This window comes from Acanthochromis polyacanthus, chromosome 11 (assembly GCF_021347895.1).
Source record: "Acanthochromis polyacanthus isolate Apoly-LR-REF ecotype Palm Island chromosome 11, KAUST_Apoly_ChrSc, whole genome shotgun sequence".
Classification (NCBI taxonomy): domain Eukaryota; kingdom Metazoa; phylum Chordata; class Actinopteri; family Pomacentridae; genus Acanthochromis; species Acanthochromis polyacanthus.
Genome location: NC_067123.1, coordinates 24858886 through 24877129, shown reverse-complemented (window position 1 = coordinate 24877129; position 18244 = coordinate 24858886). Strand labels below are relative to the sequence as shown.

Sequence of the window (18244 nt, the reverse complement as noted above, 5' to 3'; positions counted from 1 at the left end):
TACCACAGCCTGAGATGTAAAACTGTTAGGTTCAAGAAGAGTTTCTTTCCCACCGCAATCTGTCTTTGAAACAGAGGACTGTAGTGATTAAACATATACACTCTCCTGCCTTTCACAAATGCAGTTACCTTGGACATGTGCAATAACTTCTTATTTATTCTCTCATTTTCACTTACTCATTTCATTCACTGCATTATTTCACCAGTATTTATAACATATTTAATTTATCTCAGGTGTTTGTTTAAATTGTGTTTCTTTGTGTTGCTGACTCTGCATCATCATTTCGTTCTGAAGTACATCTCCGATGTAATTTGCCTGAATAACAATAAAGTAATTTGAAACTGAATTTGAAGTAGCGTAAAATGTATGTGGAAATAAACCATAAGGGTGCAGAAATGACAAGAGAAACATATGGTTGTGCTCAAGGCTCTTCCTTCAAAAAACACACTCAGCTGCTGCCCAGTAATATTTCATGTTTCTTCAACAGAGATCGCATCAGAAATATTCTCTTATTTCAAGATTTTTCCTGTCATTCCATATTCTCACCACGGAAGATAAATTCAAATCTACGACTTCATCAATGTCCATGCACACTCTGGAACTGTCACATGAGACAGGCTGGCAGGTAAACATCACTCGTTCAAAAGCAGATGCAGTCTATGTTGGTTCATACAACTGGTTCTTTTCTACATGCATCAGTCAAACCAGTTAATCAAAACTTTCATGTAATGGATTGACCACCCTTTCTCAACTCCAACCTTATCCTTTGCTCTAAGTTGTATATTTGTCCAACTGTTGTATTTTTTGACTCATGTTTACTTTGTACACATTACAAAAGAGAGTGACCACTCACAGCACCACCCTGCATAAATAAAGGTTCAGGTAATGAATGCAGAGAAGAAAGTACAGAGTTCTTTGATCAAGGGTGAATATGAACATATCTCCTGATCATGGTGTCGTTTTGTTAAGATCTGTATTTTCGGAGGAAAATCATTTTTAGATTTAGTTTTTCCCACTATTTGGTTCATGTTTTTGAACATCATAAAAAAAGTTCTGGTGGGAGGGTTTTATGCATGTGATCATCTGCATGCTGCACTAATTCAACATCTTTGTTCCTAAAAGTGAGACTTGCAGCTGCAGATAAAGTTCTGCTGGTAATGAATTAGATACACATAAAGTAATCATATCATGACAAGTAACAATATACAACCGATCCCCATAAACAGTTTATTTCTTCTGTTCTTATCAGTAGAAGCTTTAGGACTGAGTCAGCCCCATGATGGATATTTCATCTCTTCCATATGAAATAACAGTTATTCCTGTAATCATCAGCATTTAAATTAGATCAAAGGGCAAAGACAAGGACCAGAAATTGGATCAAACTTGCACTTCTCCAGTGTGTAGGATATAAATCCATGTTCACAATCATAAAAAAAAAATACTTCTGCAAACCAGATATATATCTACTGTTTAAGTGACATAGTTGAACATACAGTATGGCTGGTGTGTCTCCAAGAGGCTGTGCATGAAAGTGAAAATGCAAAAATCATGCAAAGGATGCAATCTTGAACAATGCAGGATATCTGAGCTACTTTTGTGCAGAGCAAGCCACTTCTGTGATTTCTATGAACACAGAGGTCTCATCCTCAACGACTCTGTCCACCTTTTCTACTGGGACAAGGATGTGAGATTGAAATCTACAGTGCACACTAATTATATTATAGCCTCAATATATCAGCTAATACAGTATGACAGCAGAGAGTCTCCAAGAAATGCTAACTGATATGAATGCATTAACACTCACTGACCTCACAGGAACTCTAAATGCATTAGAAACCTTTGGTGTAGTAGCCTGCACGTGTGAGTCAACACAGATTCATGTTAGTTATACACACAGTGTATGAGGGCAACACAAGCTGCACCTGTAATTCTCAAATGTATTCATAACTTTTTAATAAGCCAACAATTTCTTTCACAGCACCAATAATCAAAATCTGAGCTGTATCATATTCATCAAGCTGTTAGTTAAGCTTTTAGTAGACAAAAGCAAAAGCGTTGCATTAGAGGTCACACCAGAACATCACAATAAAGAGAGTGTAAATATCAGATGTCCTTCAGGGTGTCCTCGTCTCCCTTTGGGTCCTCCAGCCAATGAGAAGGCCAGCTGGCTTTGACGCTGGGTCTCTCCTTCACCAGAGCGTAGTATTCTCCCAGTTTAGGGTAGCGCTCAGCAGACAACCTGTGGATCAGAAAGTAGCACATTTGAACTGTAACATCTACACACTGTGATGTAATTTACTGATTAGATCTTCAAAGAAGTTCAGGTTCTGTTTGTATTTTTTGCTGCTTTCAAATGAGGTTTATTGTGTTCATGAAAAGAGTCATTGAAAATTGTTGTACTCACAACTTAGTAAGAAGAAATTTTCTAAAAGCTTTGAGTTCTCGAGTTGTGAGGAATTCGCTGACATCAGAAATGGAGGAAGTCATGCAAACTCATTTTTCAGAAGTAGTAAGAATGAGAAAAATGTAGGTAGATGTTCCCAACAGCTTGATCTTTTCATTCTGTCGTTTCATTATTTCTTTTCTATTTCCTACAAGTTTGTTCTCCCCACTGAACAAAATGCATTATACTCAACCAAAGTTTGGAAGCATTGCTATAATGGCCAGTTATTTCAAGTACAAGACTTCTCATGTCACAATCAGAAGCTCATGAGCCTCATCTGAAGGCAGCATCTCTTACAGTCCTGGGGCCTCATTTATAAAACATTGCGTACGCTGAAAATCCGAAAAGGGCGTATGCCCTTCGCCCCTGATTTATAAAACTTTGCGGAAGCACAGCTGCATGCAATTTCTTGATAAATCACACACCAGCTGGAAGATTGCACAGGTGGATCCACCTCACATTCCGCCCACAACACACCCACATTTTACCATGAATGGTCAATGCAAAGTAGCTCATGAATGTATCTGTATATAAATAAGCTGCTGATCCACGGCATTTCACGCAGCGCCGGCCGGCAGTCTTTTCACTGCTGTGCGTCAGGATGAATGAATCATGTGTTGACCCAGGACACCCTGCCACTAAATTTGTTATGATCATGTCCGATGTACAAATAATTTGTACACTGATTGAAAGTACATTTTTTTGGTTCACATAGACAAATTCATTTTCACTCGGGAGTTGTGGTATGAAGCATGTGTGCCTGCGTGCCTGTAGAGGGCTGATTAATGGTTGGACGCTCATCCCATTCGGCCGCATATGGATAGATAAACAAAATTATTTACTTTTTTTTTCCTTTTTACTGTGATAGTTGCAGTGAAGAGTGACAGGAAATGGGGAGAAGAGTAGGGGGAAGACATGCATAAAAGTCCCGCGGGCAGGAATCGAAGCCGGGCCACTGCGTCAGAGACCACCCCTGCAAATGGGTCTTCTGCTTTCCCCGATGATCCATACGGGCACCGGGTGATCAGTAAACAAAATTATTTAATAAAGATCACCGCACCGGCCCCAGATGTGGACCGGCCCTTCGGTCAAACGACCGAATGAAATAACGTTCAATCCGCCCCTGTTAATATATGAACATAGTTCTGCAAATACAGTCGTAGACCGAATGACGCACTATATGAACATCTACAACAATGAGGGTTTAAGATTATCCGGCTCTCCAAGTCTAATATGTGATAACAATAAAGGTTTGAGATCAATCTGGTTTCAATTCGTCACTTCACCCTCCGGCACTGCCGTTCCCTCTGTCTGCAAAATGTGCTTAAGCAAGCATCAAAGTTGGCGCACCCGTGCGCACATTCTCATGCCAAGTTTGTTTTAGAAATCACAACGAACACAGCGTACGCCACTTTCTACGCAAAGTTTGTGATTTACGCCCTGTTTTGTGCGTAAGCAAGCATCAAGAATCAAGGTTGGTGCACCGGTGCGCACATTCTCACGCCAAGTTTGTTTTTATAAATCACAACCTTTGCGTAGAAAGTGACGTACACCACTTTCTGGCCCTGTTTTGTGCGTACGCAAGCTTTATAAATGAGGCCCCAGGTTTCTCTTACCCAGATCGGAAAAGATAACCAACAGTCGGAAAAACAACCACATCGGCCAGTGTGAAAGACGGTCCCGCCAGGTAAGAGCCAGAGCCCAGCTGGAAAGAAAAGAAGGACAAATACAGTTTGAATGCATCAGTGGATGTTGAGTCAGTTTGTGTTTTCACTGCTCACCAACATACCTTCTGCAGGTATCCTTCCCAGAGGTTCAGCTCAGTGACCAGAGCCTCTTTGTTTCTCTTCACAGCTGAGTCGTGCCTCTCTCCTTCAGGGACGTAATATTCATAGTAGATAACGGTAACTAAAATCAGAAAAACATTCAGATTACACACATGTATTAACACATTCAGCAGACAGTGGCTTCAGATTGTAGCACGTTCAAATTTAAAACAAATATATCGTATATACATGTCAATATACATGTCACAAATACATAGCTTCATTTAATAGATGAGAATGACTGGTTTGTGCAGCTGAAATTTAAATCAGTGTCACAAGACTTACAAAATGTATGGAGCACACACACTGTAGGAAAAATTATTGCATAAATGCATAAATTAAACTATTGCATCCATTCACACCATAATGAAGGAACTCATCACAGAGTGCAGCGCTGTGATTTACTGATGTGTTTCCAGAATTATTTCAAAAGCAGTGGGGCTCAGAGGAGTAACATATAGTAAAGATTTAACAGCTTCTTAGTCTTTTGGTCATGGATTTTAATCATATTTGATCTGTCAGGGATTCTATGCTTTGAAAAAAAAACCCAGACCATTCTACTGTTGATTTAAATCAATCAAATAAATAGTATGGAAAATATCAGGTGAAAACAACAGTCCAAGTGTTATTTTGTCACCAAGAGGACTAGCACCAAACTCTATTTCTTACCAGCTTTATCGTAGAATGTGAGGCCTTCAAACATGCGCTGGTACATCAGAGCTTGTTGATCGGTGTCATCTGGGATCAGTTTGGTTCCCTGGTTTTTAAACTGGCTCTGTTGTTAGGACAGGAAAGACATTTGAACTGCTGTCACAATTCATGATGCTGAGTGTAAAACTGCTTGTTGGAGCGTCTCCCTCACCTCCAGGTAAAAACAGGCGCCGTAGGATTCGTTCACGATGATGTTTCCGTGTTTGAACGATGGAAGCTGAAAAATAAACCAAGTTACAATGCGAGTGAGAAAGACTATTAAAGGCTTAACTTTTATTATGTATCATGCTTTAATGATAATGCTACTGGGAACTAATTAGGACAAACTGTTGTGTTGTATTACAGAAAATATTACGAACAATTAGTCCCTATAAAACCTTGTAAACAAAACTGTGTTTGAAGGTTTTGTGACTATGAAGCTATCAACAGCAGGTGCATTTTTATTACAACATGTAATGAAGCCCTGCATCAAGCTATATTTAAAACTATTTTATTCTCGTTTGCTCGTAAAATACACTCCACAAAAATATAAACGCAACACTTTTGTTTTTTCTCATGGGAGCAAAAAAAAGTGTTGCATTCATATTTTTGTTGAGTGTACATGTCCTACAAAGCTTACATTAAGACATTAAATTAAATAAGCTTATATCTTCGGTATGATAATACTATATCCACTGTAAACGCACTTGACTTTACCATCGCTTTGATTTGTTAGCTTAGCTGATTTTTTTATCATGCAATAGCTAGCGAACAAGGGGAATTTTGATACTGATAAGGAGGAATTACACAAGTTCATTCATGTATTTGTGTTTAGAACCCGAATTAAAAAATGGAGCACATGGTGAATTAAAAAGCCCATTATTGTGATTTGGTAAAGCTCTTCTGTTTGATTCAAACAGGTATACTTACATACCAATACTGGAAATCATTATATGTCACATTTTTTTGATAGGAGTTTGGTGTCAAGTCCTTTGCAGCGCAACAGAGCATAACTAGTTGCTACTAAGAGCATGAAGCTGAGAGGATTAATATGAGCTTATCGCGATGTGATTAGAAGCAGATTCATAATTATTTTCATTATTATGGTTACTGTTAATGTTATTATTATTTTGTTGCTGTCCTCACCTGACCCCTCGGGTTTATATCGAGAACTTCCTGGGACTTGTGCTCCATTTTATCGAAGGAGAGCAGTTTCTGGTTGCAGTCCTGCAGCTGCTTCTCCTCCAGCATGATCTGGACCCTCCAGCAAGGAGGAGAACCGCTGCCCCACAGCAGAGTCATGTCCTTGGCCATGGTTTCGGTTTAAACAGCCTCGGCTCAAGATGACACTTGCTACTGTTCCTGAAGACACACACTGCAGCTCGATGACTGAGCACGAGCTGAAGACTGTCACTCTTTACCCACTTTATTGGGTTACCAAGCTTTGATAGAGTGCATACTGACACCTACTGGCTGGGAGATGAAACTACAACTATGAGATTTCAAAAAGTTTATTTTGTTTATCTGATATTTTTGATGAACATAATTGATTGATTTCAATATGTTCATTACCTCTCGTATCTTATGGTCAAAAATAGCAGTTAAAAATTATAGTCACATATTTCTAAAACACACACCCACATCACACACAGCTCGAAAAACCACGACGACACACACAAACACATGAATGCACACACACATGCACATGTGCACACAAACACACACAATGAAAAGTTTAGATTATATGTGCTACTGATTGATCTCAGATAAACCTGAATTTCTACGCGCAGGTGCATCCTTGTCCATATATGACCCCACACGACTCAAGTTCACAGGCAAAATATGCACACACACACACACACACACACACACACATATGTTTCACACACACACACACACACACACACAGAGAGAGAGAGAGAGACTGAGATTGTGTGTGCTACTGATTGATCTCAGAAAAACTGAAACTTTCTTGTGCAGGTACCACAACACCCATCCACAACAAATCTCAAGTTTTAACAAATGAAATATTTCTTGAAAGCGTTGTTTCCTAATAGCGAATGTGTTCAGAGGCTATAAAGGTGATGCAGATGACATCATAAACCAGTTCTCTCTTTGCTGAAGGAGCAACAAGAAGCACTGTAAAAGAAATACTGTGTGCTGCACATGTAAGAAATACATTTGCAAAGTCCATGCACACACATTTGCAACTGTCCTATGCAAAGTAGAGTTTAATATGTTCTTTATATTTTTGTGTCATGTGCACAACGGTGTTGAGTCACAAGCTTTAGCTGCCAAAAGCACACACAGATAGGATTTCATCGTGCAAATAAAGCTGAAGGAACAACATTATTATGAAGCCCCATGTCTAAGTTGTAATCATACCACATACAGAAGGATAAGAGAAAAAATGTGATTTAAAAAGCAATGCTCATGTACACACATAGATTGATTGGGAGGTGAGATGAAGCTTAAAACACATGCAGGTGGAGGCCACAGTCAAAAGTGTGACAAAACACACAAAGTCTGCCTGTTAGCAGTGACAACTTTAGTTTACCACAAAACTGAATTAGAACGTAATCTAAAAACCTGATAAACACTGGGTGTGTGTGTGTGTGTGTGTGTGTGTGTGTGTGTGTGTGTGTGTGTGTGTGTGTGTGTGTGTTTCTGGGTCAGGAGAGGGGAGTTGATAACGTGGATTTTCCTTTCAGTGGTTGCCACAGCAAATCATCTGCGTCCATCTCACCCTATCCTTGGCATCCTCGTCTCTCACACTATCGTCATGTCCTCTTTCACTACATCCATAAACCTCTTCTTTGATCTTCCTCTTGGCTTCCTGCCTGGCACTTCAAAAATTGTCATCCTTCTACCAATATATTCACTGTCCTTCCTTTGTGCATGTCCAAACCATTTCAGTCTGGCCTTGCTGGCTTTATCTCCAGCACATCTAACATGTGCTGCCCCTCTGACGTACTCATTCCTGATCCTATCCATCCTGGTCACTCCCAAAGAGAACCTCAACATTTTAATCATTGCTACCTCCAGCTCTGCCTGTTGTCTTTTCCTCAAACCATACAACATCTTTGGTCTCACCACCATTTCCTACACCTTTCCTTTCATTCTTGCTGATAATCTTTTATCATACCTGACACTTTTCTCTACCCGTTCCAATCTGCTTGCTCCTTCATCTCTTTTACATGCTCTCCATTGCTCTGGACTGTTGACCTTAAGTACTTAAAATCCTCCACCTTCTTGATCTCTACTCTCTGTAACCTCACCCTTCACCTTGTGTCCCTCTCATTCACCGACATGGATTATGTCTTGCTGGACTAACCTTCATTCCTCCGATTCCAGGGCACAGTCAAAAGGGTGATAAAACACACAAAGAGAGGAAGTCTGATTGTTAGCAGTGACAACTTTAATTAGTTTACCACAGGACTGAATTTGTGTATGATCGAAAAACCTGATCAACACTGGGTGTGTTTGTATATATGCGTTTCTGAGTTAGGAGAGGTGAGTTAATAACACTTAGACTTACATTACATAGACCCAATCATGCATGTTATTTAGTGTGAATATTCTTTTATCTTTTAAAGAATAATAGTTGAGTTTCTCCTCTTTTTACACTTTGTAGAAAATTGTTTTTCATAGCAGAGGCAAAGCATAGTTTTTTTCTTTTTTTTATAAAAAAAGTAGTGCAATGCAAGGAGTAATTACATATCGAATCATGACAGGAACTGTTAGTGTGTCCACTGAGCAGGATTTAGATCTCAGATGGTTTTCAACATGTCCGATCCAGGGCTGGTTTGCCAGTGAGGAGGCCAGGTGGCTTTGATGCTGGGTCTGTCTTTCAGACTGTTGTAATATTTTGTCAGTGCAGGGTAACGCTCACTACTTAGCCTACAGAAAAAAAACAAAAATTTATTATGACACTTTAAATTGTGCAAATGTTTCTGTTCATTACTCCATCTGGATAAGCAGCTAATAGTCATTTTTGGTCCTTTAACCCACTTACCCAAGGCGGAATAGAAAAGTAGCGCTTGGGAAAAAAACAACATCAGCCAGCGTGAATTCTTTTCCAGCCAGACAACAGTCCTAGAAGAGAGAACACAAGAGTTTATGGAGAATGCCAGCATTGTTAATTAAGTATTTCACATCCATTATTTGTGAAAGTGTCTTTTAAAGATACAATCTAATGTTAAGCGAAAGCTCTCTTTTGATGGCCTGATGGAAGATCAACACCAAGCTTTGGTGAGCTTGTCTTAAGAAAATAGAGTCAAACAGGCAGCCTGGCAATGTCCAAAGATAACAAAGTTTACCAAGTGGCACCTGTGAAACTCATGAATTACCACATCATATTTAATCTGTGTGACAATGACAGAACAACAATTAAAATAAAACAAATGTTTTGTGATTTTACAGAGGTTTGTGGTCTGAACAGAGAGTCACTGCACCCAATTAAGAAGTGGTCCAGCAGCCTATGGAATTTTTTGAATGGAATAATTGAAAGAAACAACAACAAGATGTATGTCCAAAGATATCCCCACTTGGTGCAGCCTTTTGCTACCTGTTCTAAGCCCAACTTATCAATGTTCTCATGTAAATCTCTGATGTAGTGAATGAGCATTTTCATTAAAGTGCTGAGCTGTTCCTGAAGCATGAAGTCATTTACCTCCATCCTGATAAGATTAAAGTTAAATTTTTGTCTCTCAGATCATCCAGTTTCGTTATGATTCTTGGAGCAGCACTTACATTAACATTTAATATGAATAAGAAAAAAATAGCAGCAATACGAAGTGCTGCGGCTGTATTGTAACATTATATTAAAGCCTCTTGCTTATTAATATCTCCTTAGGTTATACTGTAGTGTGTGGTGTGAGTGTTAAAGTGTTTACCGTTTTTTTCAGGTATCCCTCCCACAGCTTGAGCTCAGCTGTCAGAGCCTCCTTATTTCTCTGAACAGCAGAGTCGTGTCTCTCCCCCTCAGGGACTCTGTAGTTGTAGGCAACAAAATCCACTGGAAAATGTCAACAGATGTTTAGTTGTAACAACCATTTTCTGAGATATGAAGGCTATGAGGCCTATCAAAGAAATCTGTGCACATGTTGCATAACATGGACTCCCACTTTGTGTTTGGGCCTTATCTTCTTTTTACCAGCAGTGGCTGGGGTCAGTCAGGACATCATTATATAACATCGGCTTCACACTGAGGACAGTAGAAATGGCTCAGATAAGAACCTGAAGTGGTGCATTCATCGATTGTAATGAACTGGGATTACAGCTATCTCAGTTTAGCACCACTCCTCAAGAAATAAAACACCAGGTCTCATGATTTTAGCTTTACATGTAAACCAATCTGAGCACCTGATAGTTTGTGGGATTAATATGTGACCCTTCAACATCACTACCTATTACAAGGGTTTAGGTTCATGGATACATAGATTTAATTCAATGTGTCGTCTTGACTTCATTCAGCATGTGTTTTGAACACCTCAGTCCCAAAAGGACTTTGAATAGCAACAACTGCAAAGATCCATAACTATTACTGAGGTTGAGTTTTAGAAGCAGGGTTAGTCTGTAAAAACTCACTAATTCCAAGTGGTTTCAATGTAATTTGGAGAAACTTGCACCATTTGGGCCATTTTTGATGAAGATGAAGTATTGTCAGGGCCAGCATGGAAATTTTGCCTCATAAAACAAGAGCCAAATACTTCAGTTATGCATATAAGGGTTAACATACCCATTTTCTGATGGAATGTCAAAACCTCAAACATGCGCTGGTACATCAGTGCTTGTGCATCGGGGGAGTCGGGGATCAGCTTGGTTCCCTGGGACTTGTACTGGTTCTGTTGATGGAACAAAAAAAAGGAACTGTCATGAAGAACAGCATGAAGTTTCGGTTTCTTCTCCTATGGTGTACGATGTCTGTTTGTCTGACAAGCAGAATAGCCCTCCTACTTATTAACTCCTTTACTGCATGAAATATTAACTAGCGCCAAGTTCAAGACCTCGGCCAAGTTCTCACCTCCAGGAAAAAGCAGGCGGCGTAGGACTCATTCAGGATATGTTTCCCACATTTGAAGGCAGGAAGCTTGAAGACAGACAGGGGGGAATTAAAAACTAAAATAATTACTTTATGATCAAGCATGTGTAAAAATAAATTACCGAGTTTTTTTCTAATAGGTAGACTGAAGTTTTGAGAGGATTTGACTGGTTTCTAGGTAAACGGCAAGTTTGACTTCAACCCACCTGACTTCTGGGGTTCATGTCCAGGACTTCCTGGGACTTGTGTTCCATTTTGTCAAACGAGAGCAGTTTTTGGTTGTAGCCCTGCAGCTGCTTCTCCTCCAGCGTGATCATCACCCTCCAGCAGGGAGCAGAGCCGGAGCCCCACAGCAGAGTCATGTCCTTGGCCATGGTTTCAGATTGAAGTGCAACAACTGACAGAAGACACAGGACGTTGTGGTTGGAGAACGAAATGCGGAGTGGAACTGAAATGCAGAGAAATTTGGCTTTATTCCAAGCTCCAGCCCACCACATCCGGATTGGTTGAATTTAGTCTCATCCCATTTTTGTGTTATCACCAAAGATCTGTGAGAATAGCAGACCCACAGTCTAAGCAGGTTAAACGGTGCTCCTTCTGTCAACCCAGGGCAGCGTGATGCATTACTGAATGTGTACATTTCAATCCCCACACTGCACAGTTGACTTTATTAAACTCTTTTATGTAGATTATTTTGCTTCCAGGTGCTTGCATCAACAGGCACTGACAAAGTCGTGTGAGGAGGAGTGAGTTCTCTTGCTTTGTGTCTACACTCTTTGGCTTTGGCATGCAGCTCACATAAAAAAACAAAAGGAAATCCAGCACAAAAACAAGACTGTATTGTGCACTGATGCAAGGTTAAATAAGAAGTTTCAGTGTGCTGAAACTTTAAATAATTATCAGCCTATTTCTTCAAGTAAGAACTATAAATTCTATACTATTATTTTGTCATTTAAAAACATTACATAAACAAAAATAAAGCAGAAAAAGCAAATAGTTCAAGTAAAAGTAACTTTGTCCTGTTCCTTCTGCAACTGTAGGTGTTCATTGGTGGTCACTGCTGCAGTTATTTCATGTAGTTTTTATTATTAAAATTGTATTTTCACAAATGTTACTGAAAGACTTCACCTGTTGAAACCAGTTTTTATTTGAACCTATTTCTGCAGCACTTTGCTGTTTTTCTGTTGCATTTGCACAGCAACCTGAGATTTGACATTTGAAAAGTCACAATGACTCAGCACAATTACTTCTGCACGTACAAGGGTGGGGGTGGGGATTCAGGCACAGCAGTGCTCGATAAGCAATCATATCTCTACTCCATCTTGTACTGCATGTAAATGAAAACCCCCATATAATGTATGCTCATATTTAAGATTCACAGTGCAGGTGGGCAGAACAAAACAAAACAAAACGAGCAGATCATTCACTTAGGTGAGAATTTTTCCAGACAATGTGAAATTGAGCAGCTGCCAGTATCAACAGAGCAGTTAAGTAGTGTAAACTGTGTTTGGAAATAATCCATAGTTTGGTCATGTTTTTGACACAGTTTATAATCAAAAGATAACTTGTTGAAAGAAACAAGGCTGCAGAAATCACAAGAAAAAGACACAGATCTGCTCAGGGATCTACCTTCAAATGACACACTCAGCTGCTGTCCAGTAATATTTGATGTTTCTGGGAAATTCATCAAAAAATCTGCATCAGAAATATTATCTTCAAGACACTAACCAATCAGTGTGCATCAGAGACAATCCTCCTCCTGATACTGTTCTCTTCTTTCCATATTCTCACCACTGATGATACATTTTTTATCTGTGTCTTCATCAGTGTGCAGTCTGTCTCATGTGACAGCTTCTGAGTGTGCATGAGTTTTCATTTTGCTCATCTGGTATGTAAACATTTTTTGTTCGAAAAGCAGATGCAGCTCATGTTGGTTCATACAACTGGTTCTGCTCTACATGCATCAGTCAAAACAGTTCATGAAGCATTTCATGTGGTGTCCTGTCCACCCTTTCGCAACTCCAACTGTATCTTTTGTTGTAAGTTGTATATTTGTCCAACCGTTGTACTTTTTTTCTCATACTTACAATGTACACATTATACAAGAGAGCAACTACTCAAGACACCACCCTGTATGAATAAAGGTTGAATTAATGAAAGCAGAGTTCTTTGACAAATTGTAATTGTGGACATATTTCTAGATGATGGGGCTGTTTCAACAAGGTCTAGTGTTTTTGGAGGAAAGTCATTTTTAGATTGTTTTTCCCACTATTTAGCTCATGTTTTGGAACATCAAAAAATGGTCTGGTCAGATGGTTTTATGCATGTGATCATCTGCATGCTGCACAAATTCAACATCTTTGGTACTAAAAGTGAGACCTGCAGCTGCAGATAAAGTTCTGTTAGTAGTGAACTTGATAAATAGAAACTAATCATATTATTACAAGTAAGAATATGCAAAGTGATCCCCATAAAGAGTTTTTTTCCTTCTGTTTCTATTAGCAGAGGCTTGTGGACAGGGTCAGCCCCATGATGGATATTTCACCTCTTCTATATGAAATAACAGTTATTCCTGTAACCATCAGTATTAAAACTGGATACAAGGGCAAAGACAAGGACCAGAATCTGGATCAAACTTGCACTTCTCCAGCATGCAGAATATAAATCCATGTTCACAGTCATCAAAAACACTTCTGCAAACCTGATACACATCTACTGTTTATTTTAGTGACATAGTTGAACATACAGTATGGCTGGTGTGTCTCCAAGAGGCTGTGCATGAAAGTGAAAATGTAAAAATAATGTAAAGGACACAATATAGAACAACGCAGGACATCTGAGCTACCTTTGTGCAGAGCAAGCCACTGCTGACATGCAAATAATAAAGACAAAGGTCATGTTCTCCAAGATTCCGCCCACCTTTTCTACTAGGAAGAGAGGAAGAGATATGAAATTGGAATCTACAGTGCAAACTGATTATACTATAGCCCCATATATCAATATATCAGTTAATATGGTACAAATGCAGAGAGGCTCCAAGAAATGCTAACTGATATGAATGGATTAACACTAACTTCAGAGAAACTCTAAATGCATTAGACATTTTTAGTATAGCAGCCTGCATGTGTGAGTTGACACAGATTGTTAGTTCTCAACACAGTGTATGGGGGCAACAAAAGCTGCTATGTCATCATGACAGTCTTCCTTCTGCCGTCACCCTGCAAACATCTAATGATGTACAGTTGAACACAGTCTGCATTTTATACTTTTTGGTCAAAGATTTGACAAGAAAGGGATCAAAATAAAAGAACCACATATCTGCACCTGTAATTCCCAAATGTATTCAGAACTTAATAAGCCAACAATTTCTTTCACAGCACCAATAATCAAAATCTGAACTGTATCATATTCATCAAGCTGTTAGTTAAGCTTTTAGTAGACAAAAGCAGAAGTTTTGCATTAGAGGTCACACCAGAACACCACAACAAGTGTGTATGAATATCAGATGTCCTTCAGGGTGTCGTTTCCCTTTGGGTTCTCCAGCCAATGAGGAGGCCAGCTGGTTTTGACGCTGGGTCTCTCCTTCACCAGAGCGTAGTATTCTCCCAGTTTAGGGTAACGTTCAGCAGACAACCTGTGGATCAGAAAGTAGCACATTTGAACTGTAACATCTACACACTGTGATGCAATTTACTGATTAGATCTCAAAGAAGTTCAGGTTCATTATATTTGTATTTTTTGCTGCTTTCAAATGAGGTTTATTGTGTTCATGAAAAGAGTCACGGATAATTGTATTCACAACTTGAACTCTGAAAATTTTGAGTTCTCAAGTTGTGAGGAATTTGCTGACATCAGAAATAGAGGAAGTCATGCAAACTCATTTTTCAGAAGTAGTAAGAAGGTCAGTGGTTCTTTTCATTTTAGAACGAGGAAAATGTAGGTAGATGTTCCCAACAGCTTCATCTTTTCATTCTGTCTTTTGTATTTCCTACAAGTTTGTTCTCCCCACTGGACAAGATGCATTACACTCACAACCAAATTTTGGAAGCACTGCTACCATTGCCAAGCATAAGGGTAAAAAAAAAATCCTCTTTCAGAGTCTGAGATTTATGCATGGGCTATTGCTCTTCGAAATGCAGGAAAAACTAAGCAGCAGGTCGCTCAAAACCTTGGCAGAAATATCTGCTGGGTGCGGAAGGTGTGGCAAAGATACAACAAAGGAGGATCCTTCAAAGACTAGTCTAGCTTATAAAGATAAAGAGACTTTATTGTCACTGTGCAGAAGTACAACGAAATTTGTCTGGAAGAAAACGACAGCTGGCAGCAGTGAAAATAAGAATAAAAATAGATAAAAACATACTAAAAAATAAAAAGAATCAAAGTACTATACACAAATTAAAGTGGTCCATGTTGATAAGGTGGTCAAGTGTTGCAGGAATAAAGTAGAGTTAGTAAAGCTCTGGCATTTGTTTCTGATTTTGAGCAACTCGACCTGTACATAATATAAACGCACACTGTGGGCTTGCACAAGTAAGTTACCCACAATCAAGGACTTCGTACATTCCATGTCTGAAACACTGAAAGCTGTGATCAAAGTGAAAGGAGCACATAGTGGTTCATGAATAAATTCATTATATTGCATAGTCAGTCGTTGAGCTTTGGTTTTCGGGGGAGAATGGACTTTTGGGAAACGGTGTGTTAGAGTGCTAAATGGTTAGCCTAGGAGGCTTCAAGATGCCGACAGTAACACTGACGTTTCCATTTCCTAGTAGCACTGCTCTTCTGATACTGTCACTGGTACCACCTGAACTCCAAATATTTCTTGCATAGGACTTCCAATGTCACAATCAGAAGCTCATGAGCCTCATCTGAAGGCAGCATCTCTTACAGTCTTGGTTTCTCTTACCCAAATCGGAAAAGATAACCAATAGTCGGAAAAACAACCACATCGGCCAGTGTGAAAGACGGTCCCGCCAGGTAAGAGCCAGAGCCCAGCTGGAAAGAAAAGAAGGACAAATACAGTTTGAATGCATCAGTGGATGTTGAGTCACTTTGTGTTTTCACTGCTCACCAACATACCTTCTGCAGGTATCCTTCCCAGAGGTTCAGCTCAGTGACCAGAGCCTCTTTGTTTCTCTTCACAGCTGAGTCGTGCCTCTCTCCTTCAGGGACGAAATAGTCGTAGTGGATAAAGGTAACTAAAATCAGGAAAACATTCAGATTACACACATGTATTAACACATTCAGCAGACAGTGGCTTCACATTGTAGCACGTTCAAATTTAAATCAGTGTCACAAGACTTACAAAATGTATGTAGCACACACCGCTGGAAAAATGAATGCATAAATTAAACTATTGCATCCATTCACACCTTAATGAAGGAACTCATCACAGAGTGCAGCGCTGTGATTCACTGATGTGTCTTTCAGAAATTTTTCAAAAGCAGTGAGGCTCAGAGGAGTAACATATACTAAAGATTTAACAGATAATTTGTGTCTTCTTGCTCTTTTTGTCATGTATTTAAATCAGATTTTGATCTGCCAGGAATTCTATGGTTTGAAAAAATAAACCCCAGACCATTCTACTGCTAATTTAAATCAATCAAATAAATGGTATGCAAAATGTCAAGTGAAAACAATAATCCAAGTGTTATTTTGTCAAGAAGAGGACTAGCACCAAACTCTATTTCTTACCAACTTTATCGTAGAATGTGGGACCTTCAAACATGCGCTGGTACATCAGAGCTTGTTGGTCGGTGTCATCTGGGATCAGTTTGGTTCCCTGGTTTTTAAACTGGCTCTGTTGTTAGGACAGGAAAGACATTTGAACTGTTGTCACAATTCATGATGCTCAGTGTAAAACTACTTGTTGGAGCGTCTCCCTCACCTCCAGGTAAAAACAGATGCCGTAGGATTCATTCACAATGATGTTTCCGTGTTTGAAAGATGGAAGCTGAAAAATAAACCAAGTTACAATGTGAGAAAAATTAGAAAGGGTTTACTTCTATTATGCATCATGCATTAGGACAACCTGCTGTGCTGTATTTCATGAAATCTTAGGAACAATTACTCACTATAAAACCTTGCAAACAAATCTGTGTTTAAAGGTTTTGTGACTATGAAACTATCAACAGCAGGTGCACTTTTATTGCAACATGTAATGAAGCCCTGCATAAAGCTAAATTTAAAACTTTTTTTCTCGTTTGCTCGTAAACTATATGTCCTCCAAAGCTTACATTAAGACATTAAATTAAATAAGCTTATAATATCTTCAGCATGAAAATACTACATCCAATGTAAACGCACTTGACTTTATCATTACTTTTATTAATCAGCTTAGCTTATTTTTGTGGTGCGATAGCTAGCGAACAAAGGGAACTTTGATACTGATAAGGAGGAATTGCACAAGTTCATTCATGCAGTTCTTTTAATAAACTTAACTGAAAAATAAAACACATGCCGAATTAAATATTTCATTATTGTGATTTGGTAAAGCTCTTTTGTTTGATTCAAGCAGGTAAACTTGCATACCAGTACTAGAAATCATTGTATGTCATAGGAGTTTGGTGTCAAGTCCCTTGCAGTGCAACAGTGCATAACTCGTTGCTCCTAAGAACATGAAGCTGAGAGGATTAATATGAGCTTATCACGATGTGATAGCAGGAAGAAATTATTTTTATTATGACTGTTATTGTTATTACGTGGCTGTCCTCACCTGACCCCTCGGGTTTATATCTAGAACTTCCTGGGATTTGTGCTCCATTTTGTCAAAGGAGAGCAGTTTCTGGTTGTAGCCCTGCAGCTGCTTCTCCTCCAGCATGATCTGGACTTTCCAGCAGGGAGGAGAACCGCTGCCCCACAGCAGAGTCATGTCCTTGGCCATGGTTTCGGTTCAAACAGCCTCAAGATGACACTTTCTACTGTTCCTGAAGACACGCGAAACGCGCACGTTAGCTCGATGACTGAGCATAAGATGAAGGTTTGCAACTCTTTACCCACTTTATTGGGTTACCAAGCTTTGATACAGTACATCCTGACATCTACTGGCTGGGAGACTGAACTACAACTATGAGATTTAACAAACTTTATTGTTTTATCAGATATTTTTGGTACACAAACAAGTGAATTAACCCTCATTTCTGAGGGTCAGAAATCATCCAGCAGTTTAAAATCACAGTCACATAGGACTAAAACACACACACACACACACACACGTCACACACACACACGTCACACACAGCT

General features: G+C 39.3%; 2 protein-coding genes across 5 annotated transcripts in view; both read right to left on the bottom strand.

Annotated features, from left to right (window-relative positions):
* LOC127536137 (glutathione S-transferase A-like) overlaps nt 1-18011 on the bottom strand; it is a 35594-nt gene extending 17583 nt beyond the window's left edge. Inside the window, exons 1-6 of one of the 4 annotated variants that reach the window (XR_007945127.1) lie at nt 17718-18008; nt 16890-16955; nt 16697-16802; nt 16082-16200; nt 15909-15997; nt 13922-14636 (exon numbers count right to left, since the gene is read on the bottom strand). Coding sequence is in view for 3 of the 4 variants with exons in the window: in XM_051955681.1 (XP_051811641.1) it covers nt 2104-2239; nt 4060-4148; nt 4233-4351; nt 4939-5044; nt 5132-5197; nt 17718-17885 (684 nt within the window). In the remaining variant the exon portion in view is untranslated. Of the gene's footprint in view, nt 1-1213; nt 2240-4059; nt 4149-4232; nt 4352-4938; nt 5045-5131; nt 5198-6105; nt 6386-13707; nt 14637-15908; nt 15998-16081; nt 16201-16696; nt 16803-16889; nt 16956-17717 lie in introns of those variants that run through there. The other 3 variants (XM_051955681.1, XM_051955680.1, XM_051955682.1) reach the window with 3 other exon arrangements.
* Nucleotides 8355-11452, bottom strand: LOC110970013 (glutathione S-transferase A-like). The gene is made up of 6 exons (XM_051955671.1): nt 11209-11452; nt 10985-11050; nt 10700-10805; nt 9855-9976; nt 8975-9054; nt 8355-8859 (listed from the first exon to the last, which is right to left on the bottom strand). Exons 1-6 carry the CDS (start codon nt 11374-11376, stop codon nt 8730-8732), a joined length of 672 nt encoding a protein of 223 aa, XP_051811631.1. The 5' UTR covers nt 11377-11452; the 3' UTR covers nt 8355-8729.
* Nucleotides 18012-18244: the final 233 nt, after the last annotated feature.

Coding starts and splice junctions, on each gene's coding strand:
- LOC110970013 (XM_051955671.1), bottom strand. CDS start 11,376: ATGGCCAAGGACATGACTCTGCTGTGGGGCTCCGGCTCTGCTCCCTGC. Junction 9,977..10,699: donor GACATTCCATCAGAAAATGG/GTATGTTAACCC, acceptor GACATTTTCCAG/TGGATTTTGTTGCCTACAAC. Junction 8,860..8,974: donor ACTTTTCTATTCCGCCTTGG/GTAAGTGGGTTA, acceptor TTTTTTCTGTAG/GCTAAGTAGTGAGCGTTACC.